Source organism: Tachyglossus aculeatus, chromosome 17 (genome assembly GCF_015852505.1).
Source record: "Tachyglossus aculeatus isolate mTacAcu1 chromosome 17, mTacAcu1.pri, whole genome shotgun sequence".
NCBI lineage: Eukaryota > Metazoa > Chordata > Mammalia > Monotremata > Tachyglossidae > Tachyglossus > Tachyglossus aculeatus.
In genome coordinates, this window is record NC_052082.1 from 56716110 (window position 1) to 56739047 (window position 22938).

The 22938-nt window shown below is 53.2% G+C and overlaps 1 protein-coding gene across 1 annotated transcript; it reads left to right on the plus strand.

The window, feature by feature from the left end:
* Positions 1-9175: 9175 nt before the first annotated feature.
* RASL10B (RAS like family 10 member B) lies at positions 9176-22792 on the plus strand. Its single transcript, XM_038759401.1, has 5 exons — positions 9176-9208; positions 11023-11364; positions 19758-19882; positions 21725-22057; positions 22729-22792. Exons 2-4 carry the CDS (start codon positions 11149-11151, stop codon positions 21993-21995), a joined length of 612 nt encoding a protein of 203 aa, XP_038615329.1. The 5' UTR covers positions 9176-9208; positions 11023-11148; the 3' UTR covers positions 21996-22057; positions 22729-22792.
* Positions 22793-22938: the final 146 nt, after the last annotated feature.

Consider the following 22938-nt stretch of genomic DNA (forward strand, 5'->3'; position numbering starts at 1 on the left):
GCGCTCAGTTACCCGTCAAAGCCCCTCGGCCCTTCCCAGTTGGAATTGCGGCCCCTTCCCCGACCACCTTCCTAGTTCCCGGAGCCCCGAGGAGCCAAATGCCCCAACAGGTTGCCATCGTCCCCGGGGCCCCGCGGAGGCCGGGAGAGGGGAGGTGGGGTGGTGGGCCCTAGCCCTTGCCGGCCGATCCTGCATCCCACCTCCGCAGGCTCGACCCCTGAGGCGGGAGGCCCCCCCCAAACCTGTTCGGACCCCCCGAAAAAGCCGAAGGGGCAGGGGGGCGGTTGGAGAGGCCCAGCGAGCGCGTGGTCCTGTCACGGCGGCCGTCGGAGTTGGGGGGCGGTGGGGCCGGGCGTCGGCGAGCAAGGAGAAGCCGTTGAAGTCGGGGGGCTTCTCCGTGGGGTGAGGGGAGCCGGCTTTCCCCCCTTTAAGGGGGCCGGTCGAGGAGGGAGGAGCGCGGAAGTGGGCGGCCCCAGGGACCAAAGGCCAGCTGGCCTGGAAGGACCACAGCGGAGGAGAAATCCCGCGCCCCCCGCCCTCCCACACCCCGCTAGCCCAAGGCCAGCTGACCCTGGGCCGAGCCCCCTCCACCGTCCCCCGTCTAACCATGTCCGGACCCTCACAGATGGCTGGACCCTGGGGGGCCCCGGCTCACCAGGCCGGAGGCCGGACACGAGAGAGAAAAAGTAAAAGCCGCTATCCCCGGGGACTCTTGCGGGGCGAGGGTCCCTCCGGGGGACCCCCGGGCCCCCGTGGCGGCTGCAGCAGGGGAGGGAGAGGAGGGGAAGGGAGGGAAGGAGCGGGGCAGTGTGATAACCACTCAGCATTCTGTTGTTCCCTGTCGAAGCCTGCCAAGGTAGGGCTTGGTTCTGTGTCCTTGTCAATAAACTGTCATTTACACCAAAGGCCCCGACCACCTGTGTTTCATCTGGCGGGAGACATGGGGAGGTGGTCCCCGGCCCCCGTGGCCAGGAGAATAATAATAATGATGGCATTTATGAAGCGCTTACTATGTGCAAAGCACTGTTCAATCAACCGTATTTATTGAGCGCTTACTGTGTGCAGAGCACTGTACTAAGCGCTTGGGAAGTACAAGTTGGCAACATATAGAGACGGTCCCTACCCAACAGTCGGCTCACTGTTCCAAGCGCCGGGGAGGTTACAAGGTGATCGGGTTGTCCCACGGGTGGGGGCTCACGGTCTTCATCCCCATTTGACAGATGAGGGCACTGAGGCCCAGTGAAGTGACTTGCCCAAAGCCACCCAGCTGACAATTGGCGAGCTGGGATTTGAACCCATGACCTCTGACTCCAAAGCCCGGGCTCTTTCCACTGAGCCAACCTGCTTCTCGTGAAGCCCCTACATGACTGGGCGGAAGGGTGGGGGCCTCAGCGAAACCTTCCTCCCCTTACTGTTGCTCCTGCTCTTTTTTTTTTTTATGGCATTTAAGCGCTTACTATGTGGCAGGCGCTGTACTAAGCGCTGGGCTAGACACAAGCTAATCAGCTCGGACACAGTCCCCGTCCCACCCGGGGCTCGCTGTTTTAATCCCCATTTTACAGACGGGGGAAGCGAGGTGCAGAGAAGGGGAGTGACTCGCCCAGGGTCACACTGCAGACAACGGTTTGTATGTATTTATTACTCTATTTTATTTGTACATATTTATTCTATTTATTTTGTTAATATGTTTTATTGTCCATCTCCCCCTTCTAGACTGCGAGCCCGCTGTCGGGTAGGGACCGTCTCTAGATGTTGCCAACTTGGACTTCCCAAGCGCTTAGTCCAGTGCTCTGCACACAGTAAGCGCTCAATAAATACGATTGAATGAATGAATGAATGAATATGTATTCATTCAGTCGTATTTATTGAGCGCTTACTGTGTGCAGAGCACTGGACTAAGCACTTGGGAAGTCCAAGTTGGCAACATCTAGAGCCGGTCCCTACCCGACAGCGGGCTCGCAGTCAAGAAGGGGGAGACGGACAACAAGACAGAGCATAGTAACAAAATTAATAGCGTAAATTTGTAAAAATTAAATAGTCATTCATTCAATCGTATTTATTGAGCGCTTACTGTGTGCAGAGCACTGTACTAAGCGTTTGGGAAGTCCAAGTCGGGAACATCTAGAGCCGGTCCCTACCCAGCAGCGGGCTCACAGTCGAGAAGGGGGAGACGGACAAGACAGAACATAGTAACAAAATTAATAGAATAAATATGTAAAAATTAAATAGAGTAATAAATACGTACAAACATAGGTGCTGTGGGGTGGGGAATGGAATGGAACGGACAGGTCTCTGCTTGATTCTCCCTCCTTCAGTCGAGACCGGTGGAGGACTGTAAGCTCTCCAGGTGGCATCCTGAGAGGAATAATAATAATAATAATAATAACGGCATTTATTAAGCACTTACTACGTGCAAAGCACCGTTCTAAGCGCTGGGGAGGTTACAAGGTGATCAGGTTGTGCCACGGGGGGCTCACAGTCTTAACCCCCATTTTACGGATGAGGTAACTATAGGCCTCACTCACCCAGAAAGAGGATCCGGAGGCTACAGGGGGGATGTCCTGAACGCCGCGCCCCGCTTCGAAGGCCTCCCCACAGCGGGGGGCTGGCCGAGGGCACCGCGGAGGGCCCCCGTGCCACCCACGCCCCACGGACTCCCCCCGGGAAGCATCCCCTCTCTCGGATTAAACCTGAGCCGTGGCAGTGGACGTCGCCCCGGTGACCGAGGAGGGCATCTCCACCGTAACAGGTGGGCAGCACCGACCAGGACGAGGTTTATTAATAATAATAATAATAATAATGATGGTATTTGTTAAGCGCTTACTATGTGCAAAGCACCGTTCTAAGCGCTGGGGTGGATACAAGGTGATCGGGTTGTCCCGCGGGGGGCTCCCAGTCTTCGTCCCCATTTTCCAGATGAGGTCACTGAGGCCCAGAGAAGTGAAGTGACTTGCTCAAAGTCACACAGCTGACGAGCTGTTGTGAAATAATAATGATGGCATTTATTAAGCGCTTACTATGTGCAAAGCACTGTTCTAAGCGCTGGGGAGGTTACAAGGTGATCAGGTTGCCCCACGGGGGGGCTCACAGTCTTCATCCCCATTTTCCAGATGAGGGAACTGAGGCCCAGAGAAGTGAAGTGACTTGCTCAAAGTCACACAGCTGATGACTTGTTGTTAAATAATAATGATGGCATTTATTAAGCGCTTACTATGTGCAAAGCACTGTTCTAAGTGCTGGGGAGGTTACAAGGGGATCGGGTTGTCCCGTGGGGGGCTCCCAGTCTTCATCCCCATTTTCCAGATGAGGGAACTGAGGCCCAGAGAAGTGAAGTGACTTGCCCAAAGTCACCCAGCTGACAAGTGACAGAGCTGGGATTTGAACCCATGACCTCTGACTCCAAAGCCCGGGCTCTTTTCCACTGAGCCACGCTGCTTCTCTTGTTAAATGTCCAACAGCAGCTGAGCAAGATCAGGCAATCAATAAATTGTGTTCCTTGAGTACCATGTGCAGAGCACTGAGTGGGAGAATATAACACAATAATAATGACGGCATTTGATAAGCGCTTACTATGTGCAAAGCACTGTTCTAAGCGCTGGGGTGGATACAAGGTGATCGGGTTGTCTCGTGGGGGGATCACAGTCTTCATCCCCATATTCCAGATGAGGTAACTGAGGCCCAGAGAAGTGAAGTGACTTGCCCGAAGTCACACAGCTGACGAGGTGTTGTTAAATGTCCAACAGCAGCTGAGCAAGATCAGGCAATCAATTAAATTGTATTCCTTGAGTACCACGTGCAGAGCACTGAGTGGGAGAATACAACACAATAATAATAATAACAATGACAGCGTTTGTTAAGTGCTTACTATGTGCAAAGCACTGTTCTAATAATAATAATAATAATAATGGTATTTGTTAAGCACTTACTATGTGCAAAGCACTGTTCTAAGCGCTGGGGGGATACAACGTGATCAAGTTGTCCTACGTGGGGCTCACAGTCTTACCCCCCATTTTACAGATGAGGTAACTGAGGCTCAGAGAAGTTGTGACTTTTTTTAATGGCATTTTATTAAGCACTTACTATGTGCAAAGCACTGTTCTAAGTACTGGGGAGGTTACAGGGTGATCAGGTTGTCCCATGGTGGGGGGGCTCACAGTCTTTAATCCCCATTTTCCAGATAAGGTAACTGAGGCCCAGAGAAGTTAAGTGACTTGCCCAAAGTCACCCAGCTGACAATTGGCAGAGGCAGAATTTGAACCCATGACCTCTGACTCCAAAGCCCGGGCTCTTTCCACTAAGCCACGCTGTATCTATTCTATTTCTATTCTAAAATAGAAATAGTACTCCAACTTATTCATGTGCAACCTGAATATCTTGCATCCACTCCGGTGCTTGAATTGGTATATGCTTTCCCTACCCACAATAATAATAACGGCATTTATTAAGCGCTTACTACGTGTAAAGCACTGTTCTAAGCGCTGGGGAGGTTACAAGGTGATCAGGTTGTCCCGTGTGGGGCTCACAGTCTTCATCCCCATTTTCCAGATGAGGAAACTGAGGCCCAGAGAAGTGAAGTGACTTGCCCAAAGTCCCGCAGCTGGCAAGTGGCGGAGCGGGGATTAGAACCCACAACCTCGGACTCCCAAGCCGGTGCTCTTTCCACTAAGCCGTGCCGCTTCTGATCAGTGCTTTGCACATAGTAAGCGCTTAACAAATGCCATTATTATTATTATTATTATTATTATTATTATTATTATTATTATTCTGATATCCCCCAGAGGCTCTCTTTCAACCTAATAATAATAATCCAGTCATTCAGTCATATTTATTGAGCGCTTACTGTGTGCACAGTACTGTACTAAGCAGTTCAAAAGGACAAGAGACAATCCCTACCCAACAACGGGCTCAGAGTCTAGAAGATATTAATAATAATAATAATAATAGAAGATGGTAATAATAATTGTGGTATTTGTTAAGCACTTCCCGAGTGCCAAGCACTGTACTGAGCACCGGAGGAGGGCCAAGATTTTCAGGACGGACACGTTCCCCGCCACCCGTGGCTGTTGATGATCTGAAGGGGCGGCGTGGGGAAACGGATATCGGATACCCGGAAAGGTAAGTGACTTACCCAAGCTCTCGCATCAGGCAAGACCAAGACTCGAACCCAGGTCTCAATGAATCAATCGTATTTATTGAGCGCTTACTGTGTGCAGAGCACTGGACTAAGCGCTTGGGAAGTACAAGTTGGCAACACATAGAGACGGTCCCTACCCAACAGCGGGCTCGCAGTCTAGAAGGAGGAGACGGAGAACAAAACCAAACGTACAACAAAATAAAATAAATAGGAAAGATATGTACAAGTAAGATAAATAAATAGAGTAATAAATATATACAAACATATATACATATATACAGGTGCTGTGGGGAAGGGAAGAGGTAACTCCCAGCCCGTGCGCTTTCCCCCCGGGGTCTCTTGGGTTTCTCCTCGGGTTGGAGGCAGGCTGGGGGTTCAAGTAAGACAAGGCCCAGCGCTTAGAACAGTGCTTTGCACACAGTAAGCGCTTAATAAATGCCATTATTATAAGGCCCAGAAGCCCCCAGCCCCTCCTGATCTTAATTAATTAATGATGGTATTTGTTAAGCGCTTATTATGTGCAAAGCACTGTTCTAAGCGCTGGGGAGGTTACAAGGTGATCAGGTTGTCCCACGGGGGGCTCACAGCCTTCACCCCCATTTTCCAGATGAGGGAACTGAGGCCCGGAGAAGTGAAGTGACTCGCCCAAAGTCACCCAGCTGACGGTTGGCGGAGCCGGGATTTGAACCCATGACCTCGGACTCCAAAGCCCACGCTCTTTCCACTGAGCCATGCTGCTTCTCCATAGTTACTTTACTGGTCCTTGGGAAGTCGGCGAAGAGCCCCCCCGATTGAGACCAGAAAGGGGGTCTTCCCTAATAATAATTGTGATGGTTGGGTAGGGACCGTCCCTATATGTTGCCGACTTGCACTTCCCAAGCGCTTAGTACAGTGCTTTGCACACAGTAAGCGCTCAATAAATACGATTGAATGAATGAATATCCATTAAACACCTACTATGTGCCAGGACTGTTCTAAGCGCTGGGGTATTCATAAATTCATTCAATCGTATTTATTGAGCGCTTACTATGTGCAGAGCACTGGACTAAGCGCTTGGGAAGTCCAAGTTGGCAACATATAGAGACGGTCCCTACCCAACGGCGGGCTCACTGTTGCCCTCCACTGAGGCACAGAATAACCACTTAACAAGTATTATTATTATTATTATTATTACTATTATTATTATTATCACAGTATGGCTTAGTGGCAAGAGCCCGGGTTTGGGAGTCAGAGGTTATGAGTTCTAATCCTGGCTCTGCCACTTGTCATCTGCGTGACTTTGGGCAAGTCACTTGGCTTCCCTGTGCCTCAGTGACCTCATCTGTTAAATGGGGATGAAGACTGTGAGCCCCAAGTGGGACAGCCCGATTCCCTTGTCTCTCCCCCGGCAAGGCACAGAATAACCACTTAAGTATATTATTATTATTATTATTATTATTATTATTATATCACAGTATGGCTTAGTGGAAAGAGCCCGGGCTTGGGAGTCAGAGGTTATGAGTTCTAATCCCGGCTCCGCCACTTATCAGCTGTGTGACTTTGGGCAAGTCACTTGGCTTCCCTGTGCCTCAGTGACCTCATCTGTTAAATGGGGATGAAGACTGTGAGCCCCAAGTGGGACAACCCGATTCCCTTGTCTCTCCCCCGGCGAGGCACAGAATAAGCACTTAACAAGTATTATTATTATTATTATTATTATTATTACAGTATGGCTTAATGGAAAGAGCCTGGGCTTGGGAGTCAGAGGTTATGAGTTCTAATCCCGGCTCTGCCACTTATCAGCTGTGTGACTTTGGGCAAGTCACTTCACTTCTCTGGGCCTCAGTTCCCTCATCTGTAAAATGGGGATGAAGACCGTGAGCCCCAGGTGGGACAAGCTGATCACCTTGTAACCTCCCCAGCGCTTAGAACGGTGCTTTGAACATAGTAAGCGCTTAATAAGTGCCATCATTATTATTAGTAGTAGTAGTAGTGGTAAGCGCTTAACAAATACCATCATTATTATTAGTAGTAATAGTAGTAAGTGCTTAACAAATACCATCAGTATTCATTCATTCAATCGTATTTATTGAGAGCTTACTGTGTGCAGAACACTGTACTAAGAGCTAGGAAAGTCCAAGTTGGCAACGTATAGAGACGGTCCCTACCCAACAGCGGGCTCACAGTCAGTATGATTATTATGATTATTATCACAGTGCCTAAGCGCTTAACCAATCCCAGAATTAGGATTTTTGGTATGATCAGAAGTGTAGGGATGGGGTGGGGGCCGTAGCCCTGGCCTGTCCCGGAGGGTTTTGCAGGTGGGGCTTGGCTCTGCCAAACTAGCTCTCTTCCTCCCTTCAATCAATCAATCAATCGTATTTATTGAGCGCTTACTGTGTGCAGAGCACTGTACTAAGCGCTTGGGAAGTACAAGTTGGCAACCTACTGAGAGCTCACCTCCTCCAGGAGGCCTTCCCACACTGAGCCCCCCTTTTTCCTCTCCTCCTCCTCCCCATCCCCTCTTCTGCCCTCCCCCTTCCCCTCCCCACAGCACTTGTGTCTATTTGTACCTATTTATTACTCTATTTTATTAATGATAGTGTCTATAGCTATCATTCTATTTATTCTGATGCTATTGATGCGATTCATTCAATCGTATTGATTGAGCACTTACTGTTCTAGACTGTGAGCCCACTGTTGGGTAGGGACTGTATAATGTTGCCCATTTGGACTTCCCAAGCGCTTAGTACAGTGCTCTGCACACAGTAAGCGCTCAATAAATACGATTGATTGATTGATTACTGTGTGCAGAGCACTGTACTAAGCGCTTGGGAAGTCCAAGTGGGCAACGTAGAGAGACGGTCCCTACCCACCAACGGGCTCACAGGCTAGAAGGGGGAGACGGACCACAAAACATATTAAGAAAATAAATAGAATAGTAAATATGTACAAGTAAATATTCATTTATTCATTCATTCATTCAATCGTATTTATTGAGCGCTTACTATGTGCAGAGCACTGTACTAAGCCCTGGGGAAGTACAAGTTGGCAACATATAGAGACTGTCCCTGCCCAGCAATTCAATTGTATTTATTGAGCGCTTACTGTGTGCAGAGCACTGTACTAAGCGCTTGGGGAGTCCAAGTTGACAACATATAGAGACGGTCCCTACCCAGCAATTCAATTCAATCGTATTTATTGAGCACTTACTGTGTGCAGAGCACTGGACTAATCGCTTGGGAAGTCCAAGTTGGCAACATATAGAGAAGGTCCCTACCCAGCAATTCAATTCAATCATTTATTGCATGCTTACTATGTTCAGGGCACTGTACTAAGCGCTTGGGAAGTCCAAGTTGGCAACAGAGAGAGACGGTCCCTACCCAGCAATTCAAATTCAATCGTATTTATGGAGCGTTTACTGTGTGCGGAGCACTGGACTAAGCGCTTGGGAAGTCCAAGTTGGCAACATAGAGAGACGGTCCCTACCCAGCAATTCAATTCAATCGTATTTATTGAGCGTTTACTGTGTGCAGAGCACCGTACTAAGCGCTTGGGAAGTCCAAGTTGGCAACAGAGACGATCAATCAATCAATCGTATTTATTGGGCGCTTACTGTGTGCAGAGCACTGGACTAAGCGCTTGGGAAGTCCAAGTTGGCAACATCTAGAGACAGTCCCTCCCCAACAGCGGGCTCACGGTCTAGAAGGGGGAGACGGACGACAGAACCCAACATATTAATAAAATAAATGGAATATAAATCTGCGCTCTGCCCAAGCGCTTAGCCCAGCGCTCTGCACACAGTAGGCGCTCAATAAATACGATTGAATGAATGACTGCTCCCAGTCCCCGCTCCAGGAAGACGATGGAATGAGGGAATCTTCCCGACTGGGGGACCCAGCGGAATCCCGGCCTGGCCGCGCCCCTTCCCCATCTGTCCCATTCCTCCTCCTCCTCCTCCTCCTCCTCCTCTTCCTCCTCCTCTTCCAATTCCCAGCCAGCGTTGTTCCAGAGGGAGACCCGGCCAGCCGGAGCCCCCCACCCCCCAACCACCACCAACACGACGCCTCCCTGCGGGACCCCCGGGACCCCCGGGTAAGCCGAGCCCCCCCCCTCCCCGGCTGGAGGGATGATGGAGAGAGAGGAGGGGAGCGGAGGGGACGCCTCCACGTGAGCCGCGTTATAGGGAGGGAGGGAGGGAGGGGCTCTAGTGATGCTGACCCGCTCTCCCATCCATCCCCCCCTCCCCACCATCCCAGGCCTCGGACACGTGTGCACATGTGACCCCAAACATGCCAGCTGTGCCAGCCTGGGGGGCGAGGCTGGAGACCCCAAAGGTGGCTGCTCTTTGATGATGATGATGATGATGGCATTTGTTAAGCGCTTACTATGTGCAAGGCACTGTTCTAAGCGCTGGGGAGGTTGGGTTGGGGAGCCGCCCCCTACCCACCCTGGCAGGCCCAAGCCCTGGCATCATCTTGCCCCCCTGCCATCCTGGCTCTGGCCAGGGGCCCACTTGGGACCCCAAGGCTCCCCCCCGTTAGAGAGCACCCCTTCCTCCAAAGCCTCAGGCCGGGGACCCCCCCGGGGCCCCCACCCGGCTCCTGCCATCAGAGGATGGCCGCCCACCTGTCCATGCCCGGGAGACGGCATTCCTGGCTCCCGTCGCCTCTATCGTGTCCGTTTGTCCGCCACGTCCCCCCTCACCATCACCCACCCACTCGCTCCCACTCTCTGCTGACCCCTCTCCCAGCCCCTGGGCTGCAACGGGACCTGGAGGGATTGGGATGCTGGAAGAGGCCGGGCCTGGAGCTGGGAAGGGAGGCCTGGGGGGCTGGAGGAGGTCAGGCCTGGAGCTGGGAGGGAAGGAGAGATGGAGAGAGGGATGGAAATGCTGGAGGAGGCCGGGCCTGGAGCTGGGAAGGGAGGCCTGGGGGGCTGGAGGAGGTCAGGCCTGGAGCTGGGAGGGAAGGAGAGACAGAGAGAGGGATGGGAATGCTGGAGGAGGCCGCACCTGGATTTAGAAGGGAGGGCCGGGAGGCCGGGACCAAAACTGGGAGAGAAGGAGAGACGGAGGGAGGGATGGGAATGCTGGAGGAGGCTGGGGCTGGGAAGGGAGGGCCGGGAGGCTGGAGGAGGTCAGGCCTGGAGCTGGGAGGGAAGGAGAGACAGAGAGAAGGATGGGAATGCTGGAGGAGGCCGCACCTGGAGTTAGGAGGGAGGGCCGGGAGGTCGGAGGATGCTGGGACCAAACCTGGGAGAGAAGGAGAGACGGAGGGAGGGAGGGATGGGAATACTGGAGGAGGCCGGGCCTGGAGCTGGGAGGGAGGGCCGGGATGGAGGGAGGGATGACAATGTCAGAGGAGGCCGGGCCTGGAGCTGGGAGGGATGGAGGGCCGGGAGACCGGAGGAGGTCAGGCCCGGAGCTGGGAGGGTTGGGAATACTGGAGGAGGCCGGGCCTGGAGTTCGGAGGAGGGAGGACTGGGAGGCTGGAGGAAGTCAGGCCTGGAGCTGGGAGAGAAGGAGAGACAGAGGGAAGGATGGGAATGCTGGAGAAGGCCGCACGTGGAGCTAGGAGGGAGGGAGGGCCGGGAGGCCGGAGGAGGTCAGGCCCAGAGCTGGGAGGGATGGGAATACTGGAGGAGGTCGGGCCTGGAGTTAGGAGGAGGGAGGACTGGGAGGCTTGAAGAAGTCAGGCCTGGAGCTGGGAGAGGAGAGACGGAGGAAGGGATGGGAATGCTGGAGGAGGCTGCACGTGGAACTAGGAGGGTGGGAGGGCCGGGAGGCTAGAGGACGTCAGGCCTGGAGTCGGGAGGCTGGAAGAGGCCGGGCCTGGAGCTGGGAAGGAGGGAGAGCCGGGCAGGCCCGGAGGGAGCCAGCCGTGTTTGTGTCGCTGTCGCCCTGGCAGGGTGGGGCGGGGCCCGTCCGGAGCGAGGAGAGATGCTTGCGGCCCGGGTCTGACCTCGCCGGCCCTGGACTATGCCGCCGCGGACGCTTCCTGGCAGCGCAGACACGGCGGGCCGGGGCGGGCGGCATGGTGGCAACCTACCGGGTGGCTGTGCTGGGGGCGCGAGGCGTGGGCAAGAGTGCCATCGTGCGCCAGTTCCTCTACAACGAGTTCAGCGAGGTGTGCGTGCCCACCACCGCTCGACGCCTGTACCTGCCCGCCGTGGTCATGAACGGTCACGTGCATGACCTGCAGATCCTCGACTTCCCGCCCATCGCCGCTTTCCCCGTCAACACCCTGCAGGTACGGACGCCCAGGAGCAGCAGGGCGGCCCCGCGGGTAGAGCCCGGGCCCGGGGGGCGGAAGGCCCCGGCTTCTAATAATAATAATAATTATAGCATTTATTAAGCGCTTACTATGTGCAAAGCACTGTTCCAAGCGCCGGAGAGGTTACAAGGTGATCAGGCTGTCACAGTCTTAATCCCCATTTCCCAGATGAGGAAACTGAGGCCCAGAGAAGCAAAGTGACTTGCCCGAAGTCACACAGCTGACAACTGGTGGAGCCGGGATTTGAACCCGTGACCTCTGACTCCAAAGCCCGGGCTCTTTCCACTGAGCCGCGCCGCTTCTCTGTCCGGCTCTGTCGCTGGGTGACCTTGGGCCAGTCATTTCGCTTCCCTGGGCCTCGGTTACCACACCTGTAAAACGGCGACCCCCACGTCGGGTAGGGATTTGCTTTATCCACCCCGGCGCTTAGTACAGTGCCTGGCACATAGTAAGCGTGATTATTACTACACGACCGTCCAGGCTCCGCCACTCTGTCTCGGCCCCCTCGCTGTGGCAATAACTGCCAAGTGTTAAGTGCTTCCGCTGTCCTGAGCCCTGGGCTAGATATTCATTTGTTCATTCAATTGTATTTATTGAGCGCTTACTGTGTGCAGAGCACTGTAACAATAATAATGATGATAATGGCATTTATTAAGCGCTTACTATGTGCCAAGCACCCTTCTAAGCACCGGGGAGGTTACAAGGTGATCAGGTTGTCCCCCGGGGGGCTCACAGTCTTCATCCCCATTTGACAGATGAGGGAACTGAGGCCCGGAGAAGTCAAGTGGCTGGCCCAAAGTCACCCAGCTGACAACTGGAGGAGCCGGGATTTGAACCCATGACCTCCGACTCCAAAGCCCGGGCTCCTGCCACTGAGCCACGCTGCTGTACTAAGCGCTTGGGAAGGACAGATAGGATTTTCTGTCCCCCCCCTTCTAGACTGCGAGCCTGTCGTTGGGTCGGGATCGTCTCTATCGGTTGCCGAATTGTGCTTTCCAAGCGCTTAGTACAGTGCGCTGCACACAGTAAGCGCTCAATAAGTACGATGGAATGAATGAGTGAGTGAAGAAGATAATTGGGTCAGATACGACCCCTCCCATCTCATTCGTTTGTTCATTCAGCCGTATCTACTGGGCGCTTACCTTGTGCAAAGCACTGTAATAATCAATCAATCAATCAATCGTATTTATTGAGCGCTTACTGTGTGCAGAGCACTGGACTAAGCGCTTGGGAAGTACAAGTTGGCAACCTATAGAGGCAGTCCCTACCCAACAGTGGGCTCACAGTCTAACAATAATAATAATAACGATGGTATTTAAGCGCTTACTATGTTCTAAGCACTGGGGAGGTTACAAGGTGATCCTTCCCTTCCCCACAGCACCTGTATATATGTATATATGTTTGTACGTATTTATTACTCTATTTATTCTATTTATTTTACTTGTACATATTTATTCTATTTATTTTATTTGGTTAATATGTTTCGTTTTGTTGGCCGTCTCCCCCTTCTAGACTGTGAGCCCGCTGTTGGGTAGGGACCGTCTCTAGATGTTGCCCACTTGGACTTCCCAAGCGCTTAGTACAGTGCTCTGCACACAGTAAGCGCTCCATAAATACGATTGAATGAATGAACGAATGAATTTTATTTGTACATATTTATTCTATTTATTGTATTTTGTTAATATGTTTTGTTTTGTTCTCTGTCTCCCCCTTCTAGACTGTGAGCCCGCTGTTGGGTAGGGACCATCTCTAGATGTTGCCAACTTGGACTTCCCAAGCGCTTAGTACAGTGCTCTGCACAAAGTAAGCGCTCCATAAATACGATGGAATGAATGAATGACTGAATCAGGTTGTCCCACGGGGGGCTCACAGTTTTAATCCCCATTTTCCAGATGAGGGAACTGAGGCACCCGAGAAGCGAAGGGACTGGCCCAAAGTCACACAGCTGACAGTTGGCGGAGCCGGGATTTGAACTCATGACCTCTGACTCCAAAGCCTGTTTCCTTTCCACTGAGGCACGCTGCTTCTCCACTGTACTGAGCGCTTGGGAGAGTATGCTATAACTGTAAACAGACACGTTCCCTGCCTACAACGAGCTCACAGTCCAGGGCAGGGGGGAGAACGGGGCTTCATCCCCATTTTACAGGTGAGGCAACCGAGGCCCAGACAAGTTAATTGACCTGCCCAGGGTCACACAGCGCACAGGGGGTGGAACTGGGATTAGAACCACGTTGAAGCAGCGTGGACTAGTGGAGAGAGCCCAGGCCTGGGAGCCGAAAGACCTGGGTTCTAATCCTGGCTTGCTGTGTGACCTTGGGCAAGTCACTTAACTTTTTGGGTGCCGCAGTTTCCTCAGCTGGAAAATGGGGGTACTCAGACAGTGAGCCCCATGCAGAACTGGGACTGCGTCCCACCTAATTAATTAACTTGTGAGAAGCAGCGTGGCTCAGTGGCAAGAGCCCGGGCTCTGGAGTCAGAGGTCGTGAGTTCAAATCCCGGCTTCGCCAGTTGTCAGCTGGGTGACCTTTGGGCAAGTCACTTCACTTCTCTGGGCCTCAGTTCCCTCATCTGGAAAATGGGGATGAAGACTGTGAGCCCCCCGTGGGACGACCTGATCACCTTGTAACCTCCCCAGGGCTTAGAACAGTGCTTTGCACATAGTAAGCACTTAACAAATACCATCATTATTATTATTATTATTATTCTCGGTGCCTCAGTTCCCTCATCTGGAAAATGGGGATGAAGACTGTGAGCCCCCCGTGGGACGACCTGATCACCTTGTAACCTCCCCAGCGCCTAGAACAGTGCTTTGCACATAGTAAGCACTTAACAAATACCTCATTATTATTATTATTATTATTATTATTCTCTGGGCCTCGGTTACCTCATCTGGAAAATGGGGATGAAGACTGTGAGCCTCCCGTGGGACCACCTGATCAGAGAAGCAGCGTGGCTCAGTGGTAAGAGCCCGGGCTTTGGAGTCAGAGGTCACGGGTTCAAATCCCGGCTCTGCCACTTGTCAGCTGGGTGACTTTGGGCAAGTCGCTTCACTTCTCCGGGCCTCAGTTCCCTCATCTGTCAAATGGGGATGAAGACTGTGAGCCCCCCGGGGGACAACCTGATCACCTTGTATCTCCCCAGCGCTTAGAACAGTGCTTTGCACATAGTAAGCACTTAACAAATACCATCATTATTATTATTATTCTTGTAACCTCCCCAGCACTTAGAACAGTGCTTTGCACGTAGTAAGTGCTTAATAAATGCCATCATTATTATTATTATTATTATTATTATTATTATTATCTACCCCAGGGCTTAGAACAGTGTTGGACACATAGTAAGCCCATCTCTAGGCTGGAAGGACATCGTGGGCAGGGAATGTGTCTGTTTATCGTTCTGTTGTCCTCTTCCAAGCGCTTAGTACAGTGCTCTCACACAGTAAGCGCTCAATAAACGCGATGATTGAACGAATGCCTCGTCCCCAAACCTCTTAAGTGCCGGACGGGGCCAAGGCAGTTGGGTTTCTGCCGGGAAAAAGCAGTGTGGCCTAGTGGGTAGAGCCCAGGCCCGGGAGTCAGAAGGACCTGGGTTCTAATCCTGGCTCTGCCATTTGTCTGCTGTGTGAAGTCACTTCACTTCTCCGGGCCTCGGTTCCCTCACCTGGAAAAGAGACCGTCTCTATATGTTGCCAACTTGTACTTCCCAAGCACTTAGTACAGTGTAGCACACAGTAAGCGCTCAATATATACGATTGATTGATTAACTGTGAGCCCCGTGCGGGACGGGGGCTGCGTCCAGTCCGATTTGCTTGGATAATAATAATACTAATGGCATTTATTAAGCGCTTACTATGTGCAAAGCCCTGTTCTAAGCACTGGGGAGGTTACAAGGTGATCAGGTTGTCCCCCGGGGGGCTCACAGTCTTCATCCCCATTTTCCAGATGAGGGAACTGAGGCCCAGAGAAGTGAAGTGGGTTGCCCAAAGTCACACAGCTGACAGTGAATAAAAATAATACAATTTGGTATCTGTTAAGCACTTACTATGTGCAAAGCACTGTTCTAAGGTGATCAGGTTGTCCCGTGTGGGGCTCACAATCGTAATCCTCATTTTACAGATGAGGGAACTGAGGCATAGAGAAGTGAAGTGACTTGCCCAAAGTCACCCAGCTGACAAACGGCGGAATCGGGATTTGAACTCATGACTCTGACTCCCAAGCCCGGGCTCTTTCCACTGAGCCATTGGCAGAGCCGGGATTCGAACCCATGACCTCTGACTCCAAAGCCGGGGCTCTTTCCACTGAGCCACGCTGGATCCATCCCGGCGCTTAGTACAGTGCCTGGCACATAGTAAGTGCTTAACAAATACCGCAGTTATTATTATTATTATTATTAGGAGGAGGAGGAGGAGCGGGCAGCTCCCACAGCCCCAGCTGCCTTTCCACACCCCTGGCTCCCGACCCCACCAATCAATCAATCAATCGTATTTATTGAGCGCTTACTGTGTGCAGAGCACTGTACTAAGCGCTTGGCAAGTCCAAGTTGGCAATATATAGAGACAGTCCCTACCCAACAGTGGGCTGACGGTCTAAAAGGGGGAGACGGAGAACAAAACCAAACATACTAACAAAATAAAATCAATCAATCGTATTTATTGAGCGCTTACTGTGTGCAGAGCACTGTACTAAGCGCTTGGGAAGTCCAAGTTGGCAACATTTAGAGACGGTCCCTACCCAACAACGGGCTCACAGTCTAGAAGGGGGAGACAGACAACTAAACAAAACACGTGGACAGGTGTCAGGTCATCAGAATAAATAAAGATAAAGCTAGATGCACCTCATTAACAAAATAAATAGAACCAAAACCTGGAGCCCTAGCACTAAGCCAAGCCCTAAGCGCTTAGTACAGTGCTCTGCACACAGTAAGCGCTCAATAAATACGATTGAATGACCGGTCATGTCGTCCATCGCCCTCTGCGCCGCCCTCGTGCCGCCCCGTTTCCCCCCCTCAGCTTTTATTTTTTGTATTTATGGTACTTCATTCATTCAATCGTACTTATTGAGCGCTTACCATGTACAAATCACTGTATTAAGCGCCGGCGTGGATCTAAGCAAATCGGATTGGACGCGGTCCCCGTCCCAAACGGGGCTCACAGTCTTCATCCCCCTTTTACAGAGGAGGAAACCGAGGCCCGGAGAAAGGAAGCAACTGGCCCCAGGTCATGCTTATTAAGTGCTTACTATGGGCCGGGCACCATACTAGACGCTGGGGGAGAAGCAGCGTGGCTCAGTGGAAAGACCCCGGGCTTGGGAGTCAGAGGTCATGGGTTCTAATCCCGACTCCGCCACTTGTCAGCTTGGTGACGTTGGGCGAGTCACTTCTCTGGGCCTCAGTGACCTCATCTGTCAAATGGGGATGAAGACTGGGAGCCCCACGGGGGACAACCTGATCACCTCGTATCCCCCTAAGCACTTAGTACAGTGCTCTGAACACAGTAAGTGCTCAAAAAATACGACTGAATGAGTGGTCATGTCGTCCATCCCCCTCCGCGCCACCCGCCTGCCGCCCCGTTTTCCCATCAGCTTTTATTTTATCTATTTATGGTACTTAATTCATTCAATCGTACTTATTGAGCGCTTACCATGTGCAAAGCACCGTACTAAGCGCCGGCGTGGATCTAAGCAAATCGGATTGGACGCGGTCCCCGTCCCAAACGGGGCTCACAGTCTTCATCCCCCTTTTACAGATGAGGGAACTGAGGCCCGGAGAAAGGAAGCGACTGGCCCCAGGTCATGCTTATTAAGCGCTTACTATGGGCCGGGCACCATACTAGATGCTGGGGGAGAAGCAGCGTGGCTCAGTGGAAAGACCCCGGGCTTGGGAGTCGGAAGTCATGGGTTCTAATTCCGACTCCGCCACTTGTCAGCTTGGTGACGTTGGGCGAGTTAGTTCTCTGGGCCTCAGTTCCCTCATCTGTCAAATGGGGATGAAGACTGGGAGCCCCACGGGGGACAACCTGATCACCTCGTATCCCCCTAAGCACTTAGTACAGTGCTCTGAACACAGTAAGTGCTCAAAAAATACGACTGAATGAGTGGTCATGTCGTCCATCCCCCTCCGCGCCACCCGCCTGCCGCCCCGTTTTCCCATCAGCTTTTATTTTATCTATTTATGGTACTTAATTCATTCAATCGTACTTATTGAGCGCTTACCATGTGCAAAGCACCGTACTAAGCGCCGGCGTGGATCTAAGCAAATCGGATTGGACGCGGTCCCCGTCCCAAACGGGGCTCACAGTCTTCATCCCCCTTTTACAGATGAGGGAACTGAGGCCCGGAGAAAGGAAGCGACTGGCCCCAGGTCATGCTTATTAAGCGCTTACTATGGGCCGGGCACCATACTAGATGCTGGGGGAGAAGCAGCGTGGCTCAGTGGAAAGACCCCGGGCTTGGGAGTCGGAAGTCATGGGTTCTAATTCCGACTCCGCCACTTGTCAGCTTGGTGACGTTGGGCGAGTCACTTCTCTGGGCCTCAGTGACCTCATCTGTCAAATGGGGATGAAGACTGGGAGCCCCACGGGGGACAACCTGATCACCTCGTATCCCCCTAAGCACTTAGTACAGTGCTCTGAACACAGTAAGTGCTCAAAAAATACGACTGAATGAGTGGTCATGTCGTCCATCCCCCTCCGCGCCACCCGCCTGCCGCCCCGTTTTCCCATCAGCTTTTATTTTATCTATTTATGGTACTTAATTCATTCAATCGTACTTATTGAGCGCTTACCATGTGCAAAGCACCGTACTAAGCGCCGGCGTGGATCTAAGCAAATCGGATTGGACGCGGTCCCCGTCCCAAACGGGGCTCACAGTCTTCATCCCCCTTTTACAGATGAGGGAACTGAGGCCCGGAGAAAGGAAGCGACTGGCCCCAGGTCATGCTTATTAAGCGCTTACTATGGGCCGGGCACCATACTAGATGCTGGGGGAGAAGCAGCGTGGCTCAGTGGAAAGACCCTGGGCTTGGGAGTCGGAAGTCATGGGTTCTAATTCCAACTCCGCCACTTGTCAGCTTGGTGACGTTGGGCGAGTTAGTTCTCTGGGCCTCAGTTCCCTCATCTGTCAAATGGGGATGAAGACTGGGAGCCCCAGGGGGGACAACCTGATCACCTCGTATCCTCCCGGCGCTTAGAACGGTGCTTCGCACGTAGTAAGCGCTTAACAAATGCCGTCATCATTATTATTATTAGAAACGGGGTCCAGTGGGAGACGAGGGTGGCCGGAAGCGGGGATCCCGGGTGGCCGTTCAGCATCATATATATGCCGTATATTCAATCGTATTTATTGAGCGCTTACTGTGTGCAGAGCACTGTACTAAGCACTTGGGAAGTCCAAGTTGGCAACATCTAGAGACGGTCCCTACCCAACAGCGGGCTCACAGTCTAGAAGGTATATATACCTGTATATATGTTTGTACGTATTTACTATATTTTATCTGTACATATTTATTCCATTGATTTTATTTTGTTAATATGTTTGGTTTTGTGGTCCGTCTCCCCCTTCTAGACTGTGAGCCCGCTGTCGGGTAGGGACCGTCTCTAGATGTTGCCGACTTGGACTTCCCAAGCGCTTAGTCCAGTGCTCTGTGCACAGTAAGCGCTCAATAAATACGATTGAATGAATGAATGGTGACCGGGGCGATTGGGGCTTTCTGGTCTGGCAGCCACCCCTGCCCTGTGCCAGGCAGGGTGGGCACGGGGGGCCGGGGCTGGGGGGCCCGCCCTGACCCTCCCCGCACCTTATTTATTTATTTTACTTGTACATATCTATTCTATTTATTTTATTTTGTTAGTATGTTTCGTTTTGTTCTCTGTCTCATCATCATCAATCGTATTTATTGAGCGCTTACTATGTGCAGAGCACTGTACTAAGCACTTGGGAAGTACAAATTGGCAACATCTAGAGACAGTCCCGACCCAACAGTGGGCTCACAGTCGAAAAGGGGGAGACGGAGAACAAAACCAAACATACTAACAAAATAAAATAAATAGGATAGATATGTGCAAGTAAAATAAATAAATAAATAGAGTAATAAATCTGTACAAACATATATCCATATATACAGGTGCTGTGGGGAAGGGAAGGAGGTAAGGCGGGGGGGATGAGGAGGGGGAGAGGAAGGAGGGGACTCAGTCTGGGAAGGCCTCCCCCTTTTAGACTGTGAGCCCGCTGTTGGGTAGGGACCGTCTCTCTATGTTGCCAACTTGGACTTCCCAAGCGCTTAGTCCAGTGCTCTGCACACGGTAAGCGCTCAGTAAATACGATTGATTGATCGATCGATTGATTGATTCCCTCCCCCCGCCGCGTCCGTTCCAGGAGTGGGCGGACGCTTGCTGCCGGGGCCTGCGCAGCGTCCACGCCTACATTTTGGTCTATGACATCTGCTGCTTCGACAGCTTCGAGTACGTCAAGACTCTCCGGCAGCAGATCCTGGAGACGAGGTGAGGGGCCGGGCCCCGCTGCCCCCCGCGCCCCGGGGGGCGGCTCGGGGGGCGAAGGAGAGGCGCGGGGCGGGCGGCCGCTGGCCCACTGGACACGAGAAGCAGCGTGGCCTCGTGGCTGCAGCCTGGGCTTGGGGGTCAGAACGACCTGGGCTCTAATAATAATAATAATAATGGCATTTATTATTTCTGTCTCCCCCTTCTAGCCTGTGAGCCCACTGTTGGGTAGGGACCGTCTCTACATGTTGCCAACTTGGACTTCCCAAGCGCTTAGTCCAGTGCTCTGCACACAGTAAGCGCTCAATAAATACGATTGATTGATTTATTAAGCACTTAGTATGTGCCAAGAACTGTTCTAAGCGCTGGGGAGGTTACGAGGTGATCGGGTTGTCCCATGAAGGGGCTCACATCTTCATCCCCATTTGACAGATGAGGGAGCTGAGGCCCAGAGAAGTGAAGTGACTCGCCCGAAGTCACCCAGCTGACAATTGGCGGGGCCGGGATTTGAACCCACGACCTCAGACTCCAAAGCCCCGGCTCTTTGCACTGAGCCACGCTGCTCTAATCCCAGCTCTGCCATTTAATAATAATTATAATAATAATGGCGTGTATTAAGCGCTTACTCTGTGCCAAACACCGTTCTAAGCACCAGGGAGATACGAGGTGATCAGGTTGTCCCACATGGGGCTCACAGTCTTCATCCCCATTTGACAGATGAGGGAACTGAGGCCCAGAGAAGTGAAGTGACTCGCCCAAAGTCACCCAGCTGACCAGTGGCGGAGCTGGGATTTGAACCCACGACCTCCGACTCCAAAGCCCGGGCTCTTTCCACTGAGCCACGCTGCTCTAATCCCGGTTCCGCCTTTTAATAATAATAAGAATGATAATAATGATGATGGCATTTGTTAAGCGCTTACTCTGTGCCAAACACCGTTCTAAGCACTGGGGATATACGAGGTGATCAGGTTGTCCCACGTGGGGCTCACAGTCTTCATCCCCATTTGACAGATGAGGGAACTGAGGCCCGGAGAAGTGAAGTGATTTGCCTAAAGTCACCCAGCTGACAATTGGCGGGGCCAGGATTTGAACCCATGACCTACGACTCCCAAGCCCGGGCTCTTTCCACTGAGTCACGCTGCTCTAATCCCTGTTCCACCATTTAACAATAATAATAATAATAATAATAATAATAATGGCATTTGTTAAGCGCTTACAATGTGCCAAACACCGTTCTAAGCGCCGGGGAGATACAAGGTGATGAGGTTGTCCCACCTGGGGCTCACAGTCTTCATCCCCATTTTACAGATGAGGTCACTGAGGTCCAGAGAAGTTAAGCGACACACCCAAAGTCACACTGTGACCTTGGGCAAGTCACATCGCTTCTCTTAGAGAAGCAGTGGAAAGAGCCCGGGCTTTAGAGTCAGAGGTCGTGGGTTCAAATCCCGGCTCCTCCGCTTGTCAGCCGGGTGACTTTGGGCGAGTCACTTCACTCCTCCCGGCCTCAGTCCGAGGTCAGAGGTCGTGGGTTCGAATCCTGGCTCCGCCACCTGTCTGCTGTGTGACCTTGGGCAAGTCACTTAACTTCTCGGAGCCTCAGTTCCCTCATCTGTAAAGTGGGGATGATGACTGTGAGCCCCACGCGGGACAACCTGATCACCTTGTATCCCCCCAGCGCTTAGAACAGTGCTTTGCACATAGTAAGCGCTTAACAAATGCTATGATTATTATTATTATTATTAAGAAATACCGTTAAAAGACAGGGGCGCGGGAGAAGGGGCGCGTCTTTCGCCTCCACCCTCAGCCGTCCGCCCTTCTCTCCCCGTCCGGCCCCGCCGGCCGCAGAGTCATCGGCACCTCGGAGACCCCCATCATCATCGTGGGCAACAAGCGGGACCTGCAGCGGGGCCGGGTGATCCCGCGCTGGAACGTCTCCCACCTGGTGAGGAAGACCTGGAAGTGTGGCTACATCGAGTGCTCGGCCAAGTACAACTGGCACATCCTGCTGCTCTTCAGCGAGCTGCTCAAGAGCGTGGGCTGCGCCCGCTGCAAACACGTCCACGCCGCCTTGCGCTTCCAGGGCGCCCTCCGTCGCAACCGCTGCACCGTCATGTGAATCTCCCTCCACGTGCCCGCCGGGCCGGGCCGCGTGCCCGCCGGGCCCGGACGCCCGACCAGGTCAGGCCCTGCCCGCGCCCCCGCCGTCCCCGGCAGGCCCCGGCCTCTACCGGAGCAGCCCGGGGAGGGAATTGGGCCCGACCCCCGCGGCCCCTCGGCGGGAGGGAGACCCCGAGGCCGAGGACGGGTGGAGAAAGCGGGTCGTCGCCCCCAACTTCCTCTCAGCCCGTCCCTTCCCGCTCTGGAAGCGATGGGCCCACGGAGCGTCCCCTCCCCGTTCCTCCTCTCCAGCCCCCAGTGCCTTCCCAGCGTGTCCGTCCCCTTCCCGGCCGCAGTCGCCCGCCGGCCCGGGTGTCCCCTCCGACCGTCCGTCCGTCCATCCCGCCTCAGGTCTGTCCTTCTGCGCAGCTCTTCCGTCGAGCGTCCGTCCGGGTCTGGCCCTCGGCGCGTCCGTCCGTCCGTCCCCTCCGCTCCACGCCCTCGCACCGGCCTGCCCTTCCACGCCAACCCCAGGGGGAAAGGGGCGACCCCCGGCCCGGGCCCGCGGGGTCAGGGGTCAAGACCGAGTTGGGATCCTCCCGGCCCACCCCGTCCCCCGTCCCCCACAGACACAACCAACCTACCCACCAGCCTTAACTCCACGGCCCAGCCCACCCCCAGCCCCGCCGGAGACCCCCGGGGGAGGAGCCTCGGCCCGACAGTGCCCGGGTTTTTAATTTTTTTATTTCTAGACAGTTCGAAGACGGAGCCAAAAAACACAGAAATCCCACCCCTCGTCCTCCCGGCCGGTTTTCCCGGGCCTACCAGCAGGGATGGCTCCCTAGGCCTCACCTGCCTTCCCATCCGGTCTCCGGCCTCGACCCCCCCCTTCCCCCGACCCAGCTGCCTCCCGTTTTCCCGGCTCCCAGCCGGCCTTCTACCTCTCGTCGCCGGAGCCGACC

Bases quoted from the DNA above. Each gene is read 5' to 3' on its own strand.
- RASL10B (XM_038759401.1), top strand. From the start codon at position 11,149: ATGGTGGCAACCTACCGGGTGGCTGTGCTGGGGGCGCGAGGCGTGGGC. The intron at 11,365-19,757 runs GTACGGACGCCC...CGTCCGTTCCAG, and splicing joins TCCCCGTCAACACCCTGCAG to GAGTGGGCGGACGCTTGCTG. The intron at 19,883-21,724 runs GTGAGGGGCCGG...CGCCGGCCGCAG, and splicing joins CAGCAGATCCTGGAGACGAG to AGTCATCGGCACCTCGGAGA.